This window comes from Piliocolobus tephrosceles, chromosome 1 (genome assembly GCF_002776525.5).
Source record: "Piliocolobus tephrosceles isolate RC106 chromosome 1, ASM277652v3, whole genome shotgun sequence".
NCBI lineage: Eukaryota > Metazoa > Chordata > Mammalia > Primates > Cercopithecidae > Piliocolobus > Piliocolobus tephrosceles.
The window spans coordinates 184544961-184562340 of NC_045434.1; the positions used below are offsets into that span (position 1 = coordinate 184544961).

At 45.3% G+C, this 17380-nt stretch overlaps 1 protein-coding gene and 1 non-coding gene across 2 annotated transcripts in view; one reads left to right on the forward strand and one right to left on the reverse strand.

Moving 5' to 3' along the window:
* The window catches only part of INPP5B (inositol polyphosphate-5-phosphatase B), an 86157-nt gene that overhangs the window by 60555 nt on the left and 8222 nt on the right, over positions 1 to 17380 (forward strand). Inside the window, 6 exon segments of the mRNA XM_026455704.2 lie at positions 2600 to 2711; positions 5643 to 5752; positions 8195 to 8330; positions 11085 to 11195; positions 12661 to 12823; positions 13650 to 13885. Of these exon segments, the coding sequence (XP_026311489.1) occupies positions 2600 to 2711; positions 5643 to 5752; positions 8195 to 8330; positions 11085 to 11195; positions 12661 to 12823; positions 13650 to 13885 (868 nt within the window).
* On the reverse strand, positions 380 to 483 carry LOC111529604. The gene has a single exon (XR_002727474.1). It is a non-coding gene; the product is annotated as a U6 spliceosomal RNA (small nuclear RNA).

A 17380-nucleotide genomic window follows, 5' to 3' on the forward strand; every position in this document is an offset into this window, starting at 1 on the left:
CCGGATCTCAGCTCACTGCAAGCTCTGTCTGCCGGGTTTACGCCATTTTCCTGACTCAGCCTCCCGAGTAGCTGGGACTACAGGTGCCCGCCACCTCGCCCGGCTAGTTTTTTGTATTTTTTAGTAGAGACGGGGTTTCACCGGGTTAGCCAGGATGGTCTTAATCTCCTGACCTCGTGATCCACCTGTCTCGGCCTCCCAAAGTGCTGGGATTACAGGCTTGAGCCACTGTGCCCGGCCAATTTTTTGTATTTTTAGTAGAGACGGGGTTTCACTGTGTTAGCCAGGATGGCCTCGATCTCCTGACCTCATGATCTGCCCACCTTGGCCTCCCAGAGTGCTGGGATTACAGGCGTGAGCCACCGTGCCCGGCCTTCTTATTTTATTTTTAAATTTTTATTTGCATGTCATCCTTGCTCAGGGACTATGCTAATCTTCTCTGTATCATTTCAATTTTAGTATATGTGCTGCCGAAGCAAGCACACTCTAGAGTATTTCTCAAGCATCATGTGTCCTTGGGAAAGTGTAAGGTTTATTTATTTATATATTTATTTTTGAGATGGAGTCTCACTCTGTCTCCCAGGCTGGAGTATAGTGGCACGATCTTTGCCTTATTGCAACCCCCACCTCCTAGTTCAATCAATTCTCCTACCTCAACCTCCTGAGTAGCTGAGACTACAGGTGCGTGCCACCACGCCCGGCTCATTTTTGTATTTTGAGTAGAGAGTGGGGTTTCACCATGTTAGCCAGGCTGGTCTTGAACTCCTGACCTCGTGATCTGCCCGCCTTGGCCTCCTAAAGTGCTGGGATTACAGGCATGAGCCACCACGCCCAGCCATTTATTTTTTCAGTATTTAATTTTATCAACATGTTGAGAGTCCCTGGCTGCTATAGTATAGCAGCCAGAAATAAGAAGAAAGTGAGGCTGGGTATAGTAGTTCATGCCTGTTATCCCAGCATTTTAGGTGTCTGAGGCGGGGGATCACTTGAGCCCAGGGGTTCAAGACTAGCCTGGGCAACCTAATAAGAACCTGTTTCTGAAAAAAATTAAAAAATTAGCTGGGTGTGATGCTGCATGCCTGTAATCCCAGCTACTCAAGAAGCTGAGGCAGGAAGATAAGAGAAAGGGAAGGGAAGGGGAAAGACAAGGAGAGGAGAAAAGAAAAAAGAAAGGAAAGGAGAGGGAAAAGTTTATTTTGAGCAGGGAATATGACAAAACAGCAGTTGACAGCTATATTGTAGTCTGAGTTCTGCTTAAGATTTCTTTTTTTTTTTCTTTTCTTTTTTTTTAAGATTTGTTTTAATTTGGGTCTGCCTACATCCAACATTATGAAGAAAACAACCAAAGAATGAGCATCTCAAACCCAGTTTTTAGAAGTATGTTTTAGGATTTTATATATCTGTTCTTTCCAGAGCATGTATAATTGAGAGTTGGACTACATTTGTTTGCCTCCACTTGGTCTTTTTTCCCTCTTAATCCAACTTTACAAAGCTATAGTTGCAGCTGCTGAGAGCATCTTGTGCTAATTTTTGTTTCTTCTTTTTACTTTATCTCATTTATCTCTAAAACTTCCTATCTGTCTAAAGTCAAAGACTTAGAATTTTAGACTTTATGATAACAGTCGAAGCTTTGCTACTTCTTTTATGAAGAGGAAGAAGCCACCGGGGCCATGATATCTGCCAAGGAGTAAACAGAGTTACGCCTCTTGTCCTGCCTGCTGAGGTGGAACTGTCTGGAGCTTTTTGGTGTTCTGGAAGCTGACAGGATGGTTTTTCTTCTCCAGGGAGCCTAGCAGGAAGTGTCTTGCAGCCGAGCTCTTCCATTCTGGTGAACCTGCATCATCCTAGTTTGTGAGGTCACAGCTTATGTGTCAGTTTGTCTGCTTTTAGTTTGTGGATGCATTAATTTTGGTGTGCGTGTACTGCTGTGCATTTTCTCTAATGACATGGTTGTTGGTTTCAGATACAGCAGTATTAGACTTAGTGAGATGTGCAGTATCATCAGGGAGGCTTTAGTTAGCTTTTTCCCAAAGTAGCAGGAGGAATAAAACACCTTCTACACTTCACTCAGCAGTGCAGAAAGAGCCAACTGATGATATACCAGTGGTTAAATCCAGGCTCCACTATAAAGTTTGAACTTTGTTTCAGAGGAACTCTGCTCTAGAAACAAAGGCTGAGAGTGTGTTTTGTGGACTGCAGTATACACAGAGGCAGAGGTGGCATCGTGGCATCATCTGAGTTGGGGTCTCTGGGTAATTGACATGACTCTCAATTCTTGATCTTTTTTTCCTCTTCCCAGGAATGGGGTAAATTACTATCTTTTAGATCTTATTAGACTGTCTTTCCAACCTACAAGAATAAAATAGTTAAGGAGAACACAAGGCTGTTTAAAATGAACTTGGACCAAGATAATTGAGCAAGCGTCACATTAGAATATTAAATGGGATGGCAAGAGAAAAAAATTTCCCAAACAGTTGAGCCATTTTCCCACCCACCTCCCAAGAGGCTGAGCCTCAGGGGCCTTCTGTCAGAAGCACCCTGGGTAGGTCAGGTTAAAGTTCCTCCTAAACCCTGTTACCTTTGTGCTCTGTCCTCACAGTGTGATCTTGTGGCTGGGGGACCTCAACTACAGGATAGAAGAGCTGGATGTGGAAAAAGTGAAAAAGCTCATCGAAGAGAAGGACTTTCAAACCCTGTATGCATATGATCAGGTACAAACGGCCACCTGTGCCCTCTTCCAGCGGCTGTCCTCCACCGTGAGGGCACAGAAAAGCCTGGCTTCCAGACTCGCAGCCTCTTCTTCCTTGGCTTGGGAGGTTTCCCTGAGTTCCTGATGTTGTCCAGTCATTTCTTCATTTCATCTGCATTTCCCTCTTCCATAATTGTCTCCCATTGGCTCTCTCCTGAAGCACCTTGTCTCCTTTGGGAGCAAGAGTGTGTTCTCTCTCTCATCTTCTCATTCATTTATTCAAGAGGTCTGAAGTTAGGGCTAAAAGAGTACCAAGCTTCTATAAAGAAAGGACTTGGTATATTTAAGATGATGTAATAATTGTTTTTAGAATGAACCTCCTTCTCCTCTGTGCTTCTTCTCACCAGACTTCTCCAGTGTGAGTGACAGCTCTTCCTAAGTGGCTTTCCTCACTTCCTATAGGAATCAGTTCTGTAACCTGCTGTTCTCCATCATTGCTTGACGTAGCATTTCCTTCTCAGAGCACTCGCTGTTTCACAGTACAAGAGAATTTCTCTGTGACTTTTTTCTGGCTACTTCTCTCAGTAGATTTCAGACCTGTTCAGGTGGTCATGTTGTTCAGAATGTTAAAGTCCTTTTTTGTTGTCGTTGTTCTATATCCTCCTTTTAGTAACCTTGGTATTGTCATTAGTCTAAGTCTTTCTATTATCTTTTTTTTTTTTTTTGAGACAGAGTCTCACTCTGGCACCCAGGCTGTAGTGTAGTGTCGTGACCTCAGCTTGTTGCAACCTCTGCCTGTTGGGTTCAAGGAATTCTCCTGCCTCAGCTCCCAAGTAGTTGGGACTATAGGCGCGCGCCAGTATGCCTGGCTAACTTTTTATATTTTTAGTAGAGATGGGGTTTCACCATGCTGGCCAGGCTGGTCTCGAACTCCTGACCTCGTGATCCACCCACCTCAGCCTCCCAAAGTGCTGGGATTACAGGCGTGAGCCACCGCGCCCAGCCTCTATTATCTTACTTTCCCTAGTGCAGATTAATTAAAGAAAAAGAATCTCAACTTAGTTATGTCTTTGTCTGTTTATCTCCTCTGTGTTCTGGTCTGAGGCATTCTAATTTCCCTTGTAGTTTGATACCTATCTCTACTTGCCTTCTTTTCTGGTCTTTCCTGAAGTAATAGTACCCATTTTGTGTGTTATCTGTCTACTACATGGTTTTAAGGTCTATACGTAAGTATCAGCTTACATTCATACCTACCTTTTTACTATTTTCTGTTGCTTTTTAAATAGTTTTTTCAGGAATTTGGCAAGTAGTATCTACTAAATAGCTGATCATGTGCAATGGTAGAGCTGACAGTTCTTCACCAGTCCATGCAGTGCCAAGTGTGGTGCTCCAGGGAAGAGGGAAGAGCACCTGTGGTTTTGATCTTGCTGAGAGTGTGATCTGGAAGGCGCTCCTAAAATTAATAGGAAGGATGCTAGCTGTTTTCCTAATGTGTCAGGCACTGTTTAAGTTGACAGTGAATCTTTCTAAAGACCCTATGAGGTAGCTTCTATTATAAAACCAGAATTTACAAATGGAGAAACCAAGGCCCAGAGCTTCCCCCCGTTCACATAACTAAGTTGACAATGCAGTTCTGTCTTTGTGTATATTTGCAGCAACTGTGCTACACAGATGAAGTGTTTGATACCTGGAAGAGAAAAACTATTAGTTTGTTAAGTGGTACCTAATCATCTTAAAGATATCTCAGTAAGATGATACTCAGGCCCTTTGGGTGTAGCTATGCTCTTATGAAAGAGCCTTAGCCAGACACAATGGCTTGCACATGCAATTCCAAAACTTTGGGAGGCCAAGGTGGGAGGATCACTTGAGGCCAAGAGTTTGAGACCAGGCTAGGCAACATAGTGAGACCCTGTCTCTAAAAAATCTTTAAATATAGCTGTGTGGTAGTGCACAGCTGTAGTCCCAGCTACTTGGGAGGCTAAGGCAGGAGGATTGCCTGAACTCAGGAGATGGAGGCTGTAGTGAGCTATGGTCACACCATGGCACTTCAACCTGGGTGACAGAGTGAGACTCTAAAAAATAGAAAAGATTAGGCCAGGCACAGTGGCTCATGCCTGTAATCCCAGCACTTTGGGAGGCCAAGGTGGGTGGATCATGTCAGGAGTTTGAGACCAGTCTGGCCAACATGGTGAAACCCTGTCTCTACTAAAAATACAAAAGTTAGCTGGGCATGGTGGCGTATGCCTGTAATCCCAGCTACTCAGGAGCCTGTGGCAGGAGAATCACTTTAACCTGGGAGGCGGAGGTTGCGGTGAGCCGAGATCGCGCCATTGCACTCCAGCCTGGGTCACAGAGCGAGACTCCGTCTCAAAATAAATAAATAAAAATAAAAAACATTAAAAACTTAAAAAATAAAAAATAAAAACCATATACAGGCAAAGGAATGTTCAGCTTGTTCACTTCCTAGGAGTTAGCTAATTTAAGATCTTATAGAAGGCCGGGCGCAGTGGCTCAAGCCTGTAATCCCAGCACTTTGGGAGGCCGAGACGGGCAGATCACGAGGTCAGGAGATCAAGACCATCTTGGCTAACACGGTGAAACCCCGTCTCTACTAAAAAATACAAAAAAACAAAAAACAAAAAACAAAAGCCGGGCGAGGTGGCGGGTGCCTGTAGTCCCAGCTACTCGGGAGGCTGAGGCAGGAGAATGACGTGAACCCGGGAGCGGGAGTTTGCAGTGAGCTGAGATCCGGCCACTGCACTCCAGTCTGGGCGACAGAGCAAGACTCCGTCTCAAAAAAAAAAAAAAAAAAAGATCTTACAGAATAACTTTCTTTTGGTGCTTTTTCCTTTGGGTTAGAGTTTGAATTCCAGATTGATTTCCTTTTCTCCACTAATTCAGAGTTTGACCTTTTTATTCTGAGATTTGTTTTTTCTCCCATCCTTGTGTATAGCTGAAAATTCAGGTGGCCGCAAAGACTGTCTTTGAAGGCTTCACAGAGGGTGAGCTCACATTCCAGCCTACTTACAAGTATGATACGGGCTCTGACGACTGGGATACCAGGTAGGTCAGAGGTTGCTTCAAAGAGTTGAGCAAACGGAAACCCAGAAATTCTGGGAAGCACTTGCCCTTTTGGACCTAAGGAAGAATAAACGCTTCCTGTGACTTTTTCCCCATGTTTTGCACTCTGGTCAAACATTTTCTCTCAGTATCTGCTCATGAAGCAGCCTTCTTTCCCATGTATTAACTTTGTGACTGCCTTAGCCTTTTGTTTCCTAATCATTTTTAGTACTGATTTACTTTTCAGCTATGTCTAGGATGAGATGACTCCAACTAACTTAGCTGGTACTTGGACATTACACAGTAGTTAATATTTTTGTTTGTTTGTTTTGAGATGGAGTCTCGCTCTGTCACCCAGGCTAGGGTACAATGGCTGGATCTTGGCCCACTGCAAGCCCTGCCTCCCGAGTTCAAGCGATTCTCCTGCCTCATCCTCCCAAGTAGCTGGGATTACAGGCATGTGCCACCAGGCCCAGCTAATTTTTGTATTTTTGTAGAGCCGGGGTTTCGCCATGTTGGCCAAGCTGGTCTTGAACTCCTGACCTCAAGTGGTCTGCCTGCCTCAGCCTCCCAAAGTCAACAGTTAATATTTTTTATTAGTGCTTACTATGTGCTATGTACTATTTGATGTACTTATTTTCTCATTTAATCCTCAAGAACCTGTTGAAGTAGGTATGATTTATTTATTTTTTATTTATTTATTTATTTATTTTTGAGACGGAGTCTTGCTCTGTCACCTGGGCTGGAGTGCAGTGGCCGGATCTCAGCTCACTGCAATCTCCGCCTCCCGGGTTTATGCCATTCTCCTGCCTCAGCCTCCCGAGTAGCTGGGACTATAGGCGCCCACCATCTCGCCCGGCTAGTTTTTTTTTTTTTTGTATTTTTAGTAGAGACGGGGTTTCACCGTGTTAGCCAGGATGGTCTCGATCTCCTGACCTTGTGATCCACCCGTCTCGGCCTCCCAAAGTGCTGGGATTACAGGGTTGAGCCACTGCGCCCGGCCAGGTATGATTTATTAACCTCATTTTATGAGATTGGAAACTGAAGCATAGAAAAATTAAAGAGGCCCCCAAGCAGACAAGGGGTACAGGTAGGATTTGAATCCAGGCAGTGGGAAATTGAACCTGTTCTCTTTTTTTTGTTTGTTTGTTTGTTTTTTTTTTTTGAGATGGAGTCTCACTCTGTTGCCCGGGCTGGAGTGCAGTGGCCGGATCTCAGCTCACTGCAAGCTCCGCCTCCTGGGTTTATGCCATTCTCCTGCCTCAGCCTCCCGAGTAGCTGGGACTATAGGCGCCCTCCACCTCGCCTGGCTAGTGTTTTGTAATTTTTAGTAAAGACGGGGTTTCACCATGTTAGCCAGGATGGTCTCGATCTCCTGACCTCGTGATCCACCTGTCTCGGCCTCCCAAAGTGCTGGGATTACAGGCTTGAGCCACCGCGCCCGGCTGAGCCTGTTCTCTTAACTAGCTTAAAAAGCATATTTTTTTTTTTGTCTTGTTTTTCGGAGACGGAATCTTGCTCTGTCACCAGGCTGGAGTGCAGTGGCACAATCTCGGCTCACTGCAACCTCCGCCTCCTGGGTTCAAGCGATTCTCCTGCCTTAGCCTCCCGAGTAGCTGGGACTACAGGCCCCTGCCACCACACCCAGCTAATTTTTGTATTTTTAGTAGAGACAGGATTTCACCATGTTGGCCAGGATAGTCTCAATCTCTTGACCTCATGACCTCCTGACCTCGTGATCCCCCTGCCTTGGCCTCCCAACATGCTGAGATTACAGGCGTGAGCCACCACGTCTGGCCTTAACCAGGATCTTTTAAAGACTATAGGCTGGGTGCAGTGGCTCACACCTGTAATCCCAGCACTTTGGGAGCCCGAGGTAGGCAGATTGCCTGAGCTCAGGAGTTCGAGACCAGCCTGGGCAACGTGGTGAAACCCCACCTCTACTAAAATACAAAAAGTTAGCCAGTCGTGGTGGTGCACACCTGAAGTCCCAGCTACTCGGGAGGCTGAGGTAGGAGAATTGCTTGAACCTGGGAGGCAGAGGTTGCAGTGAGCCGAGGACGCGCCACTGCACTCCAGCCTGGGCGACAGAGCAAGACTCCATCTCTATAAAAAAAAAATTAAAAATAAATAAAAAATAAAGACAGTAGAGTGCTTACTGTCAGATTGGTTTTTTTATTCTCTCCTGATTCTCATAGGAGGATAAAGATCAGAGAATCAGTCTGAACTGTGTTTTGGCTTTGAGCTTTCATAGTTATTTTGGATGATACTCACAGGATACATGTTATCCCTTGGTGGGCCTGAATTGCTCTTGCTGCCTCAGATGACTTAGCCACGTGGTCATCAAGGCACTGATTCATCACTCCCCGCCTAAGCCAGGGCACTTGCCAGGCAGCGGGCACTGCTGTTTCTGTGAGTACTTCCAGGGTGGACTTTGTATTTCAGTGAGAAGTGCCGTGCTCCCGCCTGGTGTGACCGGATCCTCTGGAAAGGGAAGAACATCACTCAGCTGAGTTACCAGAGCCACATGGCCCTGAAGACCAGTGACCACAAGCCTGTCAGCTCAGTGTTTGACATCGGGGTAGGTGGCAGCTGGTATCTGTTGTAATCATTCTGGAGGGAATTGGCTTTCACAACTAAGACCATGTCTTGTCTTTCTGGTTTCTTCCTCTCCTTTTGAATGGGAGGAAGCCCTTTTTAGGACAATTTAAAACAGTTATTAACAACTTGGTTAATAATTGTTTTAGTATGCCTCTGTAGTTTTCCTCATACATGGAAGTTCCCTTTTGCATTTTTGAACTGTCTTTTTGCAGACCTTTCTCTACATGTTTATAAATGGGTGTGTCAGTATTCTGTATACAACATTGAGGATATTTTTCCTTTTTTGTAAAAGAGATCATATACATTTTGCTCTGAGGACGTCTTTTTTTCCCCAACTGAATATGTCTTAGGAGATCTTTCCATGACAGTGAAGGTAGAGCTTCCTTCTCATTATTTTTAAAGGTTTCAACGTATTCCATAGTATGGATGAGCCATAATATATGTATTGATGGTCATAAAGTTATTTCCAAATTTTGCTATTATACACAGTGCTGTTGTGACAACCCTTCACATGTGTCTTTGTGTATCAGTGTATTTCTATAGAATGAAATTATTAGAGATGAAATTAGTGGTTTAGATAAAAAATGTATTTTAAATTTATTAGATCTTGCTAAATTATCCTCACAACAGTTTTACCACTTTATACTTCTACCAACCATGTATGAGTTTATTTTCCCATACCCTTGCCAATATTGGGGTTTATCAATCTTCAAAATTTTTGCCAACCCAATAAGCAGATATTTTATTATGTTAGATTACATTTCCCTGATTACCTATGAGGTCAACATCTTTTTATTCCTTTCCTTTTTATTTATTTATTTATTTATTTTTTGAGGTGGAGTCTTGCTCTGTCACCCAGGCTGGAGTGCAGTGGTGCCATTTCGGCTCACTGCAACCTCCTCCTCCCGGGTTCAAGCGATTCTCCTGCCTCAGCCTTCCAAGTAGCTGGGATTACAGGCACATTGCATCACGTCTGGCTATTTTTTTGTATTTTTAGTAGAGATAGTGTTCGATTTCCTGACCTTGTGATCCACCTGACTCAGCCTCCCAAAGTGCTGTGATTATAGGCATGAGCCACCATGGCTGGCCCGTTTGTTTTTTGTTTTTGAGACGGAGTCTTGCTCTGTCGCCAAGGCTGGAGTGCAGTGGCGCGATCTTGGCTCACTGCAAGCTCCGCCTCCCAGGTTCACACCATTCTCCTGCCTCAGCCTCCCGAGTAGCTGGGACTACAGGCACCCGCCACCTCGCCTGGCTAATGTTTTGTATTTTTAGTAGATATGGGGTTTCACCGTGTTAGCCAGGATGATCTCTATCTCCTGACCTCATGATCCACCAGCCTCAGCCTCCCAAAGTGCTGGGATTACAGGTGTGAGCCACCGCTCCTGGCCTTTTTTTTTTTTTTTTTTAAAGACACTGTCTTGTTCTGTCACCCAGGCTGGAGTGCAGTGATGCAGTGGCACAGTCACAGCGAACTGCGGCCTCGATCTACTGGGCTTAAGCAATCCTCCCACATATATCAGCCTCCTGAGTAGGTAGGATTATAGGCATGCCTGTATGTGTGTGTCACCTTACCTGGCTAATTTTTTTTTTGAGATAGAATCTCGCTCTGTTGCCCAGGCTGGAGTGCAGTGGCATTATCTCGGCTCACTGCAAGCTCCGCCTCCCAGGTTCATGCCATTCTCTTGCCTCAGCCTCCCGAGTAGCTGGGACTACAGGAGCCTGCCACCACGCCTGGCTAATTTTTTGTATTTTTGGTAGAGACGGGGTTTCACCATATTAGCCAGGATGGTTTCTGTCTCCTGACTTCGTGATCCGCCCACTTCGGCCTCCCAGAGTGCTGGGATTACAGGCGTGAGCCACCGCGCTGGGCCCTTTTTTTTTTTTTTTAAGAGACAGCATCTTGCTATCTTGCCCAGACTGGTCTCAAGTGACTCATGGGCTCAGGTGATCCTTCTGCCTTGGCCCCCCAAGTGCTGGGATTACAGGCATGAGCCACCACACCGGCCTTCTCATTTATTTATTATCTATTTACAGTGGTACTTTATTATCATTACAATGACTCACACCTGTAATAGCAGCACTTTGGGAGGCTGAAGTGGGTGGATTGCTTGAGCTCAGGAGTTTAAGACCAGCCTGGGCAACATGGCAAAACCCCTCATCTCTACAAAAAATAAAAAAAGTTAGCTGGGCAGGATGGCTTGTGTCTGTGGTCCCAGCTACTTGGGGGGCTGAGGTAGGAGGATCACTTGAACCCAGAAGGCAGAGGTTGCAGTGAGCCAAGATCACTCTACTGCATTCCAGCTTGGGTGACAGCAAGACCTTGTTGCAAAAACAAACAAACAAACAAAGCTTAAGAAACACTGCTTTAAATCAAAGCCCTGGAAAAGGTTCTCACGCTGGCTTGTTGGTGACAGAAAGCAAAAGAGAGCTAGGTACTGGGCAAGCATTTTTCTGCCCTGGGCCTAAGACCTGGCAGAACCAGCTGCTAACCATGCTTTCACTTCCACGTCTTTTTTCTGGTAATCAGGAAGCAGATGCCTGTACCACAAGCTTTGCCTCTGGTAGATCCTTCTAAGTCAAGTGTTAATGGAGTTCATTAATTAATTAAATCTATAGCCTTTGTTTTCTGTGTTGCTATCAACTGCTATTTCCCCGTGCTGTGAACGCCCTCTATACTGAGAAAGAGGAAATGGGCAGAAGCCAAGGTACTCAGTCTCTGACGTTTCCCTTTCAGGTGAGGGTCGTAAATGATGAGCTTTACCGGAAGACTCTGGAGGAAATTGTTCGCTCCCTGGATAAGATGGAAAATGCCAACATTCCTTCTGTGTCCCTGTCCAAGCGAGAGGTAGGAAGGACGTGTTAAGAATATTAGCACTGGGCTCTGGCCGGGTATGGTGGCTCACGCCTGTAATCCCAGCACTTTGGGAGGCCGAGGCGGGCAGATCACGAGGTCAGGAGATCGAGACCATCCTGGCTAACATGGTGAAACTCCGTCTCTACTAAAAAATACCAAAAATTAGCCAGGCGTGGTGGTGGGCGCCTGTAGTCCCAGCTACTTGAGAGGCTGGGGCAGGAGAATGACATGAAGAACCCGGGAGGTGGAGCTTGCAGTGAGCCGAGATTGTGCCACTGCACTCCAGCCTGGGCAACAGAATGAGACTCCGTCTTAAAAAAAAAAAAAAAAATTAGTGTTGGGCTCTTCTCTTTCTAAGGCTTAAATCTCCTCATCTGTTGGAGCTCAGAGTTCTAGGAGGCACCTATAGCACTATTGGACTGTGGTCTTTCTTCATAGACTGCTTCTAGATAAAGTGAGGCTGATGGTGTTAGCTGAGAAGGGAGAGGTTGTTGGCTTAGGTCATCATGTCCTGCTCTTCTAAACCAGAATACGGTTCAAAATGTGTTTTGGTTTTAGAATAACTATTGTGTATTCTTGCAATGGAGTTTTCTTCTTACTGATGCTTTGCTTTGAGATTAAATTGAGTTTAGATACCCACGAGTTGATGGGAGGGAAGACAGTATAGAAAAGGAATAGGTAATATAGGAAGTGGAATAAGGTCTGAAGGTTTTTCGTGGAAGAGCCACATGGAAGATCAATTAAACTTGACATTCTACAAAGTCAAACTGGGGTTTAAGGTGAAGGCGGTTTTTTGTTTGGTTTGTTTGTTTTAAGCAGAGTCTCACTCTGTCACCCAGGCTGGAGTAGAATGGCATGATCTCAGCTCACTGCAACCTCCACCTCCTAGGTTCAAGCAATTCTCCTGCCTCCGCCTCCCAGTAGCTGGGATTATAGGCTGTGCCACCATGCCTAGCTAATTTTTGTATTTTTAGTAGAGAAGAGGTTTTGCCATGTTGGCCAGGCTGGTCTTGAACTCCTGAGCTCAAGTGATCCGCCCATCTTGGCCTCCCAAAGTGCTGGGATTATGGGCCTGAGCCACTGTGGCAGCCGCAGATGGCATTTTTAATGCCCTAGATGTCCAGCTACTTGGAAGGATGGGCTTGATCTTCATGTGTAGAAGTGGAATTTGTGAAGGGTATTTTGTGAATGGTTTTTGCGTATAGAAGATATAAACTTTGACTTTCTTCAGGAAATAGACATACAAAAACAAATAGAATTTTTGGATTTTGGGTTAAACACAGATAACTAGTCTTTAGTGGGAACTGTGGCCTCCCAGGTAACTACTTAAAGCAGAAACGTTTAAAAGAGATAGTCCTTCATTTTCTTTCCATGGTAAGGATTGCCCAGTTGGGGTGGCTGGGCAGGTTGCCGAGGAAAGGGCACTGGTTTTTACTGGCCTCGGGCTTCTTCCCAGTTCTGTTTTCAGAATGTGAAGTACATGCAATTGAAAGTAGAATCCTTTACAATTCATAATGGACAAGTACCCTGTCATTTTGAATTCATCAACAAGCCTGATGAAGAGTCTTACTGTAAGCAGTGGCTGAGTGCCAACCCCAGCAGAGGCTTCCTCCTGCCTGGTAAGCCCTCTGTTCCTAGCTTCCTGGTATCTGGTTTGGGGAATGCCTTACTCTATATTTGCTCATTTTCCTAAAATGAGCTTTTTGCTTGAGTGTTTTATTCTCTGCTTGAGGCTTTTTAAAATCCCTATAGATGAACCCATTCAAAAATAAAATAGAAAATAGTGAGGAGCATGAGTTCACTTTCAGAAGCATTCTCAGTCATTTATATGTTCCATAATTTCACAGAAAGAGAAAACATAAGATTGCTGTAGAGCAGGTGCTGCTGTTAAAGGAACCATTTTACTATCTTACTGTAATCAACTCCCAATTATCTGCTCTTGGTAATGGGGAAGTAATCCAGAAATTATATCTGGCTCTGGAATGTACCATCCACATTTTTCCTGACTTCTCCTTTGCACTCTGCATGGTACTATGAGATGGAACAATGAAGGGTGTTTTGTGGACAATTCATAGACTGATAATTGCATTACACTTCTACTGAATCAGGCATCTTCATCTTACCTGGCTCAGGGAAGGCTCTTTGATCCATGCCTTCTTATTCTGTTAGTATTTCTAGCTTGAGCTGTGGTCCTTAGTACTTGAATTTTATAGCATTTGTCTATTCAAATGTTTTTGTTTGTTGTTTTCATATTCCCAGTTGGACTATAAACTCTTTGTTCTTATGTCTCCTGCATGCCAAGCACATTTAGATGCTTGTTGGTTGGCTGATACCTTTTCTTTCCTTTTCCTAACCCTTTATGCCTTACCCGCTTCCCTCCTATTTTCTTTCCCCTTTCCTCTTGGCCTCCCCTCAGCCAACATTATTTTTAAAATTTCTCTGCAGATTCTGACATTGAGATTGAACTGGAGCTCTTTGTAAATAAGACAACAGCTACAAAGCTCAACTCGGGTGAAGACAAAATTGAGGACATTCTGGTTTTGCACTTGGACAGGGGAAAGGATTACTTTTTATCTGTGTCTGGGAATTACCTGCCCAGCTGTTTCGGGTCTCCCATTCATACACTGTGTTACATGAGAGAGCCAATCTTGGACCTACCACTTGAAACTATTAGTGAGCTGGTGAGTAATATGCCACAAAGAAACATCTAGAACTTTGTAGCCACCAAGCCAGTCAAACAAGATATTCCTATGCCTACCTTCCTAGGGACTTAGACATTCTTCAGCCTCCTAGAGCTTGCTTAGTGTATCAGCTGTATATTGCTGTGCTACAAACCATCCTGAAATTTTAGTAGTTTTTAATACCGAGTTATTGCTTCTCATGATTCTGTGGGTTTCCAATGTGGGTCTTCTGCTGGTCTCACCTAGCCCCATTTGTGTAGTTATAATCAGATGGCAGCTGTGATGGCCGGAGGGCTCCAGATGGCCTCTCTCACATGTCTTGGTGTTAGCTTTTCTCTAGGTTTCACTCATCACATGGGCTTATCATTCAGAAGGCTAGCTCAGGCTTCTGTAGGCAGTGGCAAGAACATGAGAGAAGAACTGTAAGGCCCTTTGTAGCATAGGCTCCAAAATGCATACAAGGCCACTTCTGCCATGTTTTATTGGTAGAGCAAGTTGTGAAGCCAGACTAGAGATTCTACGAATGGAGAAAGACTCCACTTTTTTTTTTTTTGAGACGGAGTTTCACTTTTGTTGCCCAGGCTGGAGTGCAATGACGGGATCTTGGCTCATCATAACCTCTGCCTCCCCGGTTCAAGCAATTCTCCTGCCTCAGCCTCCCGAGTAGCTGGGACTACAGGCATGTCCCACCATGCCTGGCTAATTTTTTGTGTGTTTTTAGTAGAGGCGGGGTTTCTTCATGTTGGTCACACTGGTCTTGAACTCCCGACCTCAGGTGATCCGCCCACCTCAGCCTCCCAAAGTGCTGGGATTACAGGCATGAGCCACCGCGCCTGGCTTTTTTTTTTTTTTTTTTTTTGAGATGGAGTCTCGCTCTGTTGTTGGAATGCAGTGTCACATCTTGGCTCACTGCAACCACCGTCTCCTGGGCTCAATCAATTCTCCCATCTCAGCCTCCTGAGTAGCTGAGATTACAGGCACCCACCATCATGCCCAGCTAATTTTTGTATTTTAGTAGAGACGGGATTTCACCATGTTGGCCAGGCTGGTCTTGAACTCCTGACCTCAGGTGATCCGCCCGCCTCAGCCTCCCAAAGTGCTAGGATTACAGGCGTGAGCCACTGCACCCAGCCAATTTTTGTATTTTTAATAAAGACGGAGTTTCACCATGTTGGCCAGGCTGGTCTTGAACTCCTGACCTCAAGTGATCTGCCCTCCTCAGCTTTCCAAAGTGTTGGGATTGCAGGTGTGAGCCACCACGCCTGGCCTGTTTTGTTCTGTTTTGTTTTGTGAGTCGGAGTCTCTGTCACCCAGGCTGGAGTGCAGTGGCATGATCGTGGCTTACTGCAACCTCTGCCTCCCGTGTTCAAACAATTCTCCTGCCTCAGCCTCCCAAGTAGCTGGGATTACAGGTCCCCGCCACCATACCCGGCTAATTTTTGTATTTTCTGTAGTGACGAGGTTTCACCATGTTGGCCAGGCTGGTCTCAAACTCCTGACCTCAGGTGATCCGCCTGCTCTGGCTTCCCAAAGTGTTGGGATTACAGGCGTGAGCCACTGTGCCCGGCCCTTATTTTTATTTTTTATTTTTTTCTGAGACAGAGTCTTACTCTGTCACCCAGGCTGGAGTGCAGTGGAGCGATCTCGGCTCACTGCAACCTCTGCCGCCCGCGTTGCAGTGATTCTCATGCCTCAGCCTCCCCAGTAGCTGGAAGGTTGCTTAGTGCAACCTCTGCCATCTGGGTTGCAAGCGATTCTCGTGCCTCAGCCTCGCAGTACCTGGGACTACAAGTGTGCACCACCATACCCAGCTAATTTTTTTATACTTTTAGTAGAGATGAGGTTTCGCCATGTTGGCCAGGCTAGTCTCAAACTCCTGACCTCAGCTGATCCACCCACCTCGGCCTCTCCAAGTGTTGGAATTACAGGCATAAGCCACCATGCCCTGCCTAACTCCACTTCTTGATAGGAAAAAAAGCTGCAAAATGCTGTGGCCATGTTTTTAAGTATTTCACTTTTAGTACGTGTCTTTGTTTGGGCTGCTATAACAATATACCATAGACTGGGTGGCTTATCAACAACAGAAATTTATTTCTCACAGTTCTGGAGACTGGGAAGTCCAAGATCAAGGCACTGCCAGATTTGGTGTCTGGTGAGGGCCTACCTCCTGGTTCATAGAGGGCCATCTTCTCACTGTGTTCTTACATGGCAGAAGAGGTGAGGGAGGTCTCTGAGGTGTATTGTTTAGGGGCACTAATCCCATTCATCAGGGCAGAGCCCTTATGGTCTAACCAGCTCCCAAAGGCCCTACCTCCTGTTACCATCACCTGAGGGATTAGGTTTCAACATATGTATTTCAGAGGGACATACACATTCAGTCTGTAGCAGTACATTAGAGAAACTCAGCCATGGGTTGGACACAGTGACTTACAACTATAATCCTAGCACTTTGGGAGGCCAAGGCAGGAGAAATGTTTTACGCCAGGACTTTGAGACCAGCCTGCACAACATAATGAGATTCCATCTCTACAAAACAATTAAGAAATGAGCTGGATATGGGGGTGTGCACTTGTAGTCCTAGCTACTTGGAAAGCTGAGGTGGGAGGGAGCCTGGGAGTTCAAGACTGTAGTACCTGAGTGATAGCGCAAGACCCTGTCTCTGAAAAAAAAAGAAGACAAACTCAGCCATGAACTCCAAAATAATGAAAGTTCCATTGTCAATGATATTATTCTTTTGTTTCTTTTAAATCATCATTGGTAGGTTTTCATCCTAAACTAAATTTGCTGCGATCTAAAAGGTTCCTATGGAGACAATTCTAATACAAGGGAACTAATTTGGAGCAGATCTGTGGTAATATGTATGCTTTTTTTCCAATGCATTTTTAAATTTAGGGAGTCTTGAACTCCCTCTTCTTCATCATGTAGATGAAAACGGGCCCAATCAAGGAGAGTGATTTGTCACAGGTCATATGGTGAGTTAACAGTGGACCTGGAGGCTGGGCACAGTGGCTTACGCCTGTAATCCCAGAACTTTGGGAGGCCGAGGCAGGTGGATCACGAGGTCAGGAATTCGAGACCAGCCTGGCCAAGATGGTGAAACCCCATCTCTACTAAAAATAAAAAAAATTAGCTGGGCATGGTGGCGGGTGCCTGTAATCCCAGCTGCTTAGGAGGCTGAGGCAGGAGAATTGCTTGAACTTGGGAGGCGGAGGTTGCAGCGAGCCAAGATCGCACCACTGCACTGAGCCTGGGTGACAGAGCAAGACTCTGTCTCAAATAAATAAATAAATAAATAAAAACAGTGGACCTGGAGGCTGGGTACGGTGGCTCACGCCTGTAATCTCAGCACTTTGGGAGGCTGAGATGGGTAGATCACTTGAGTCCAGGTGTTCAAGACCAGCCTGGGCAACATAGCAAGACCCCATCTCAAAATTTAAAAAAAAAAATCAATTTAAAAAAAAATTGGACCAGGAGCGGTGGCTTACACCTGGAATC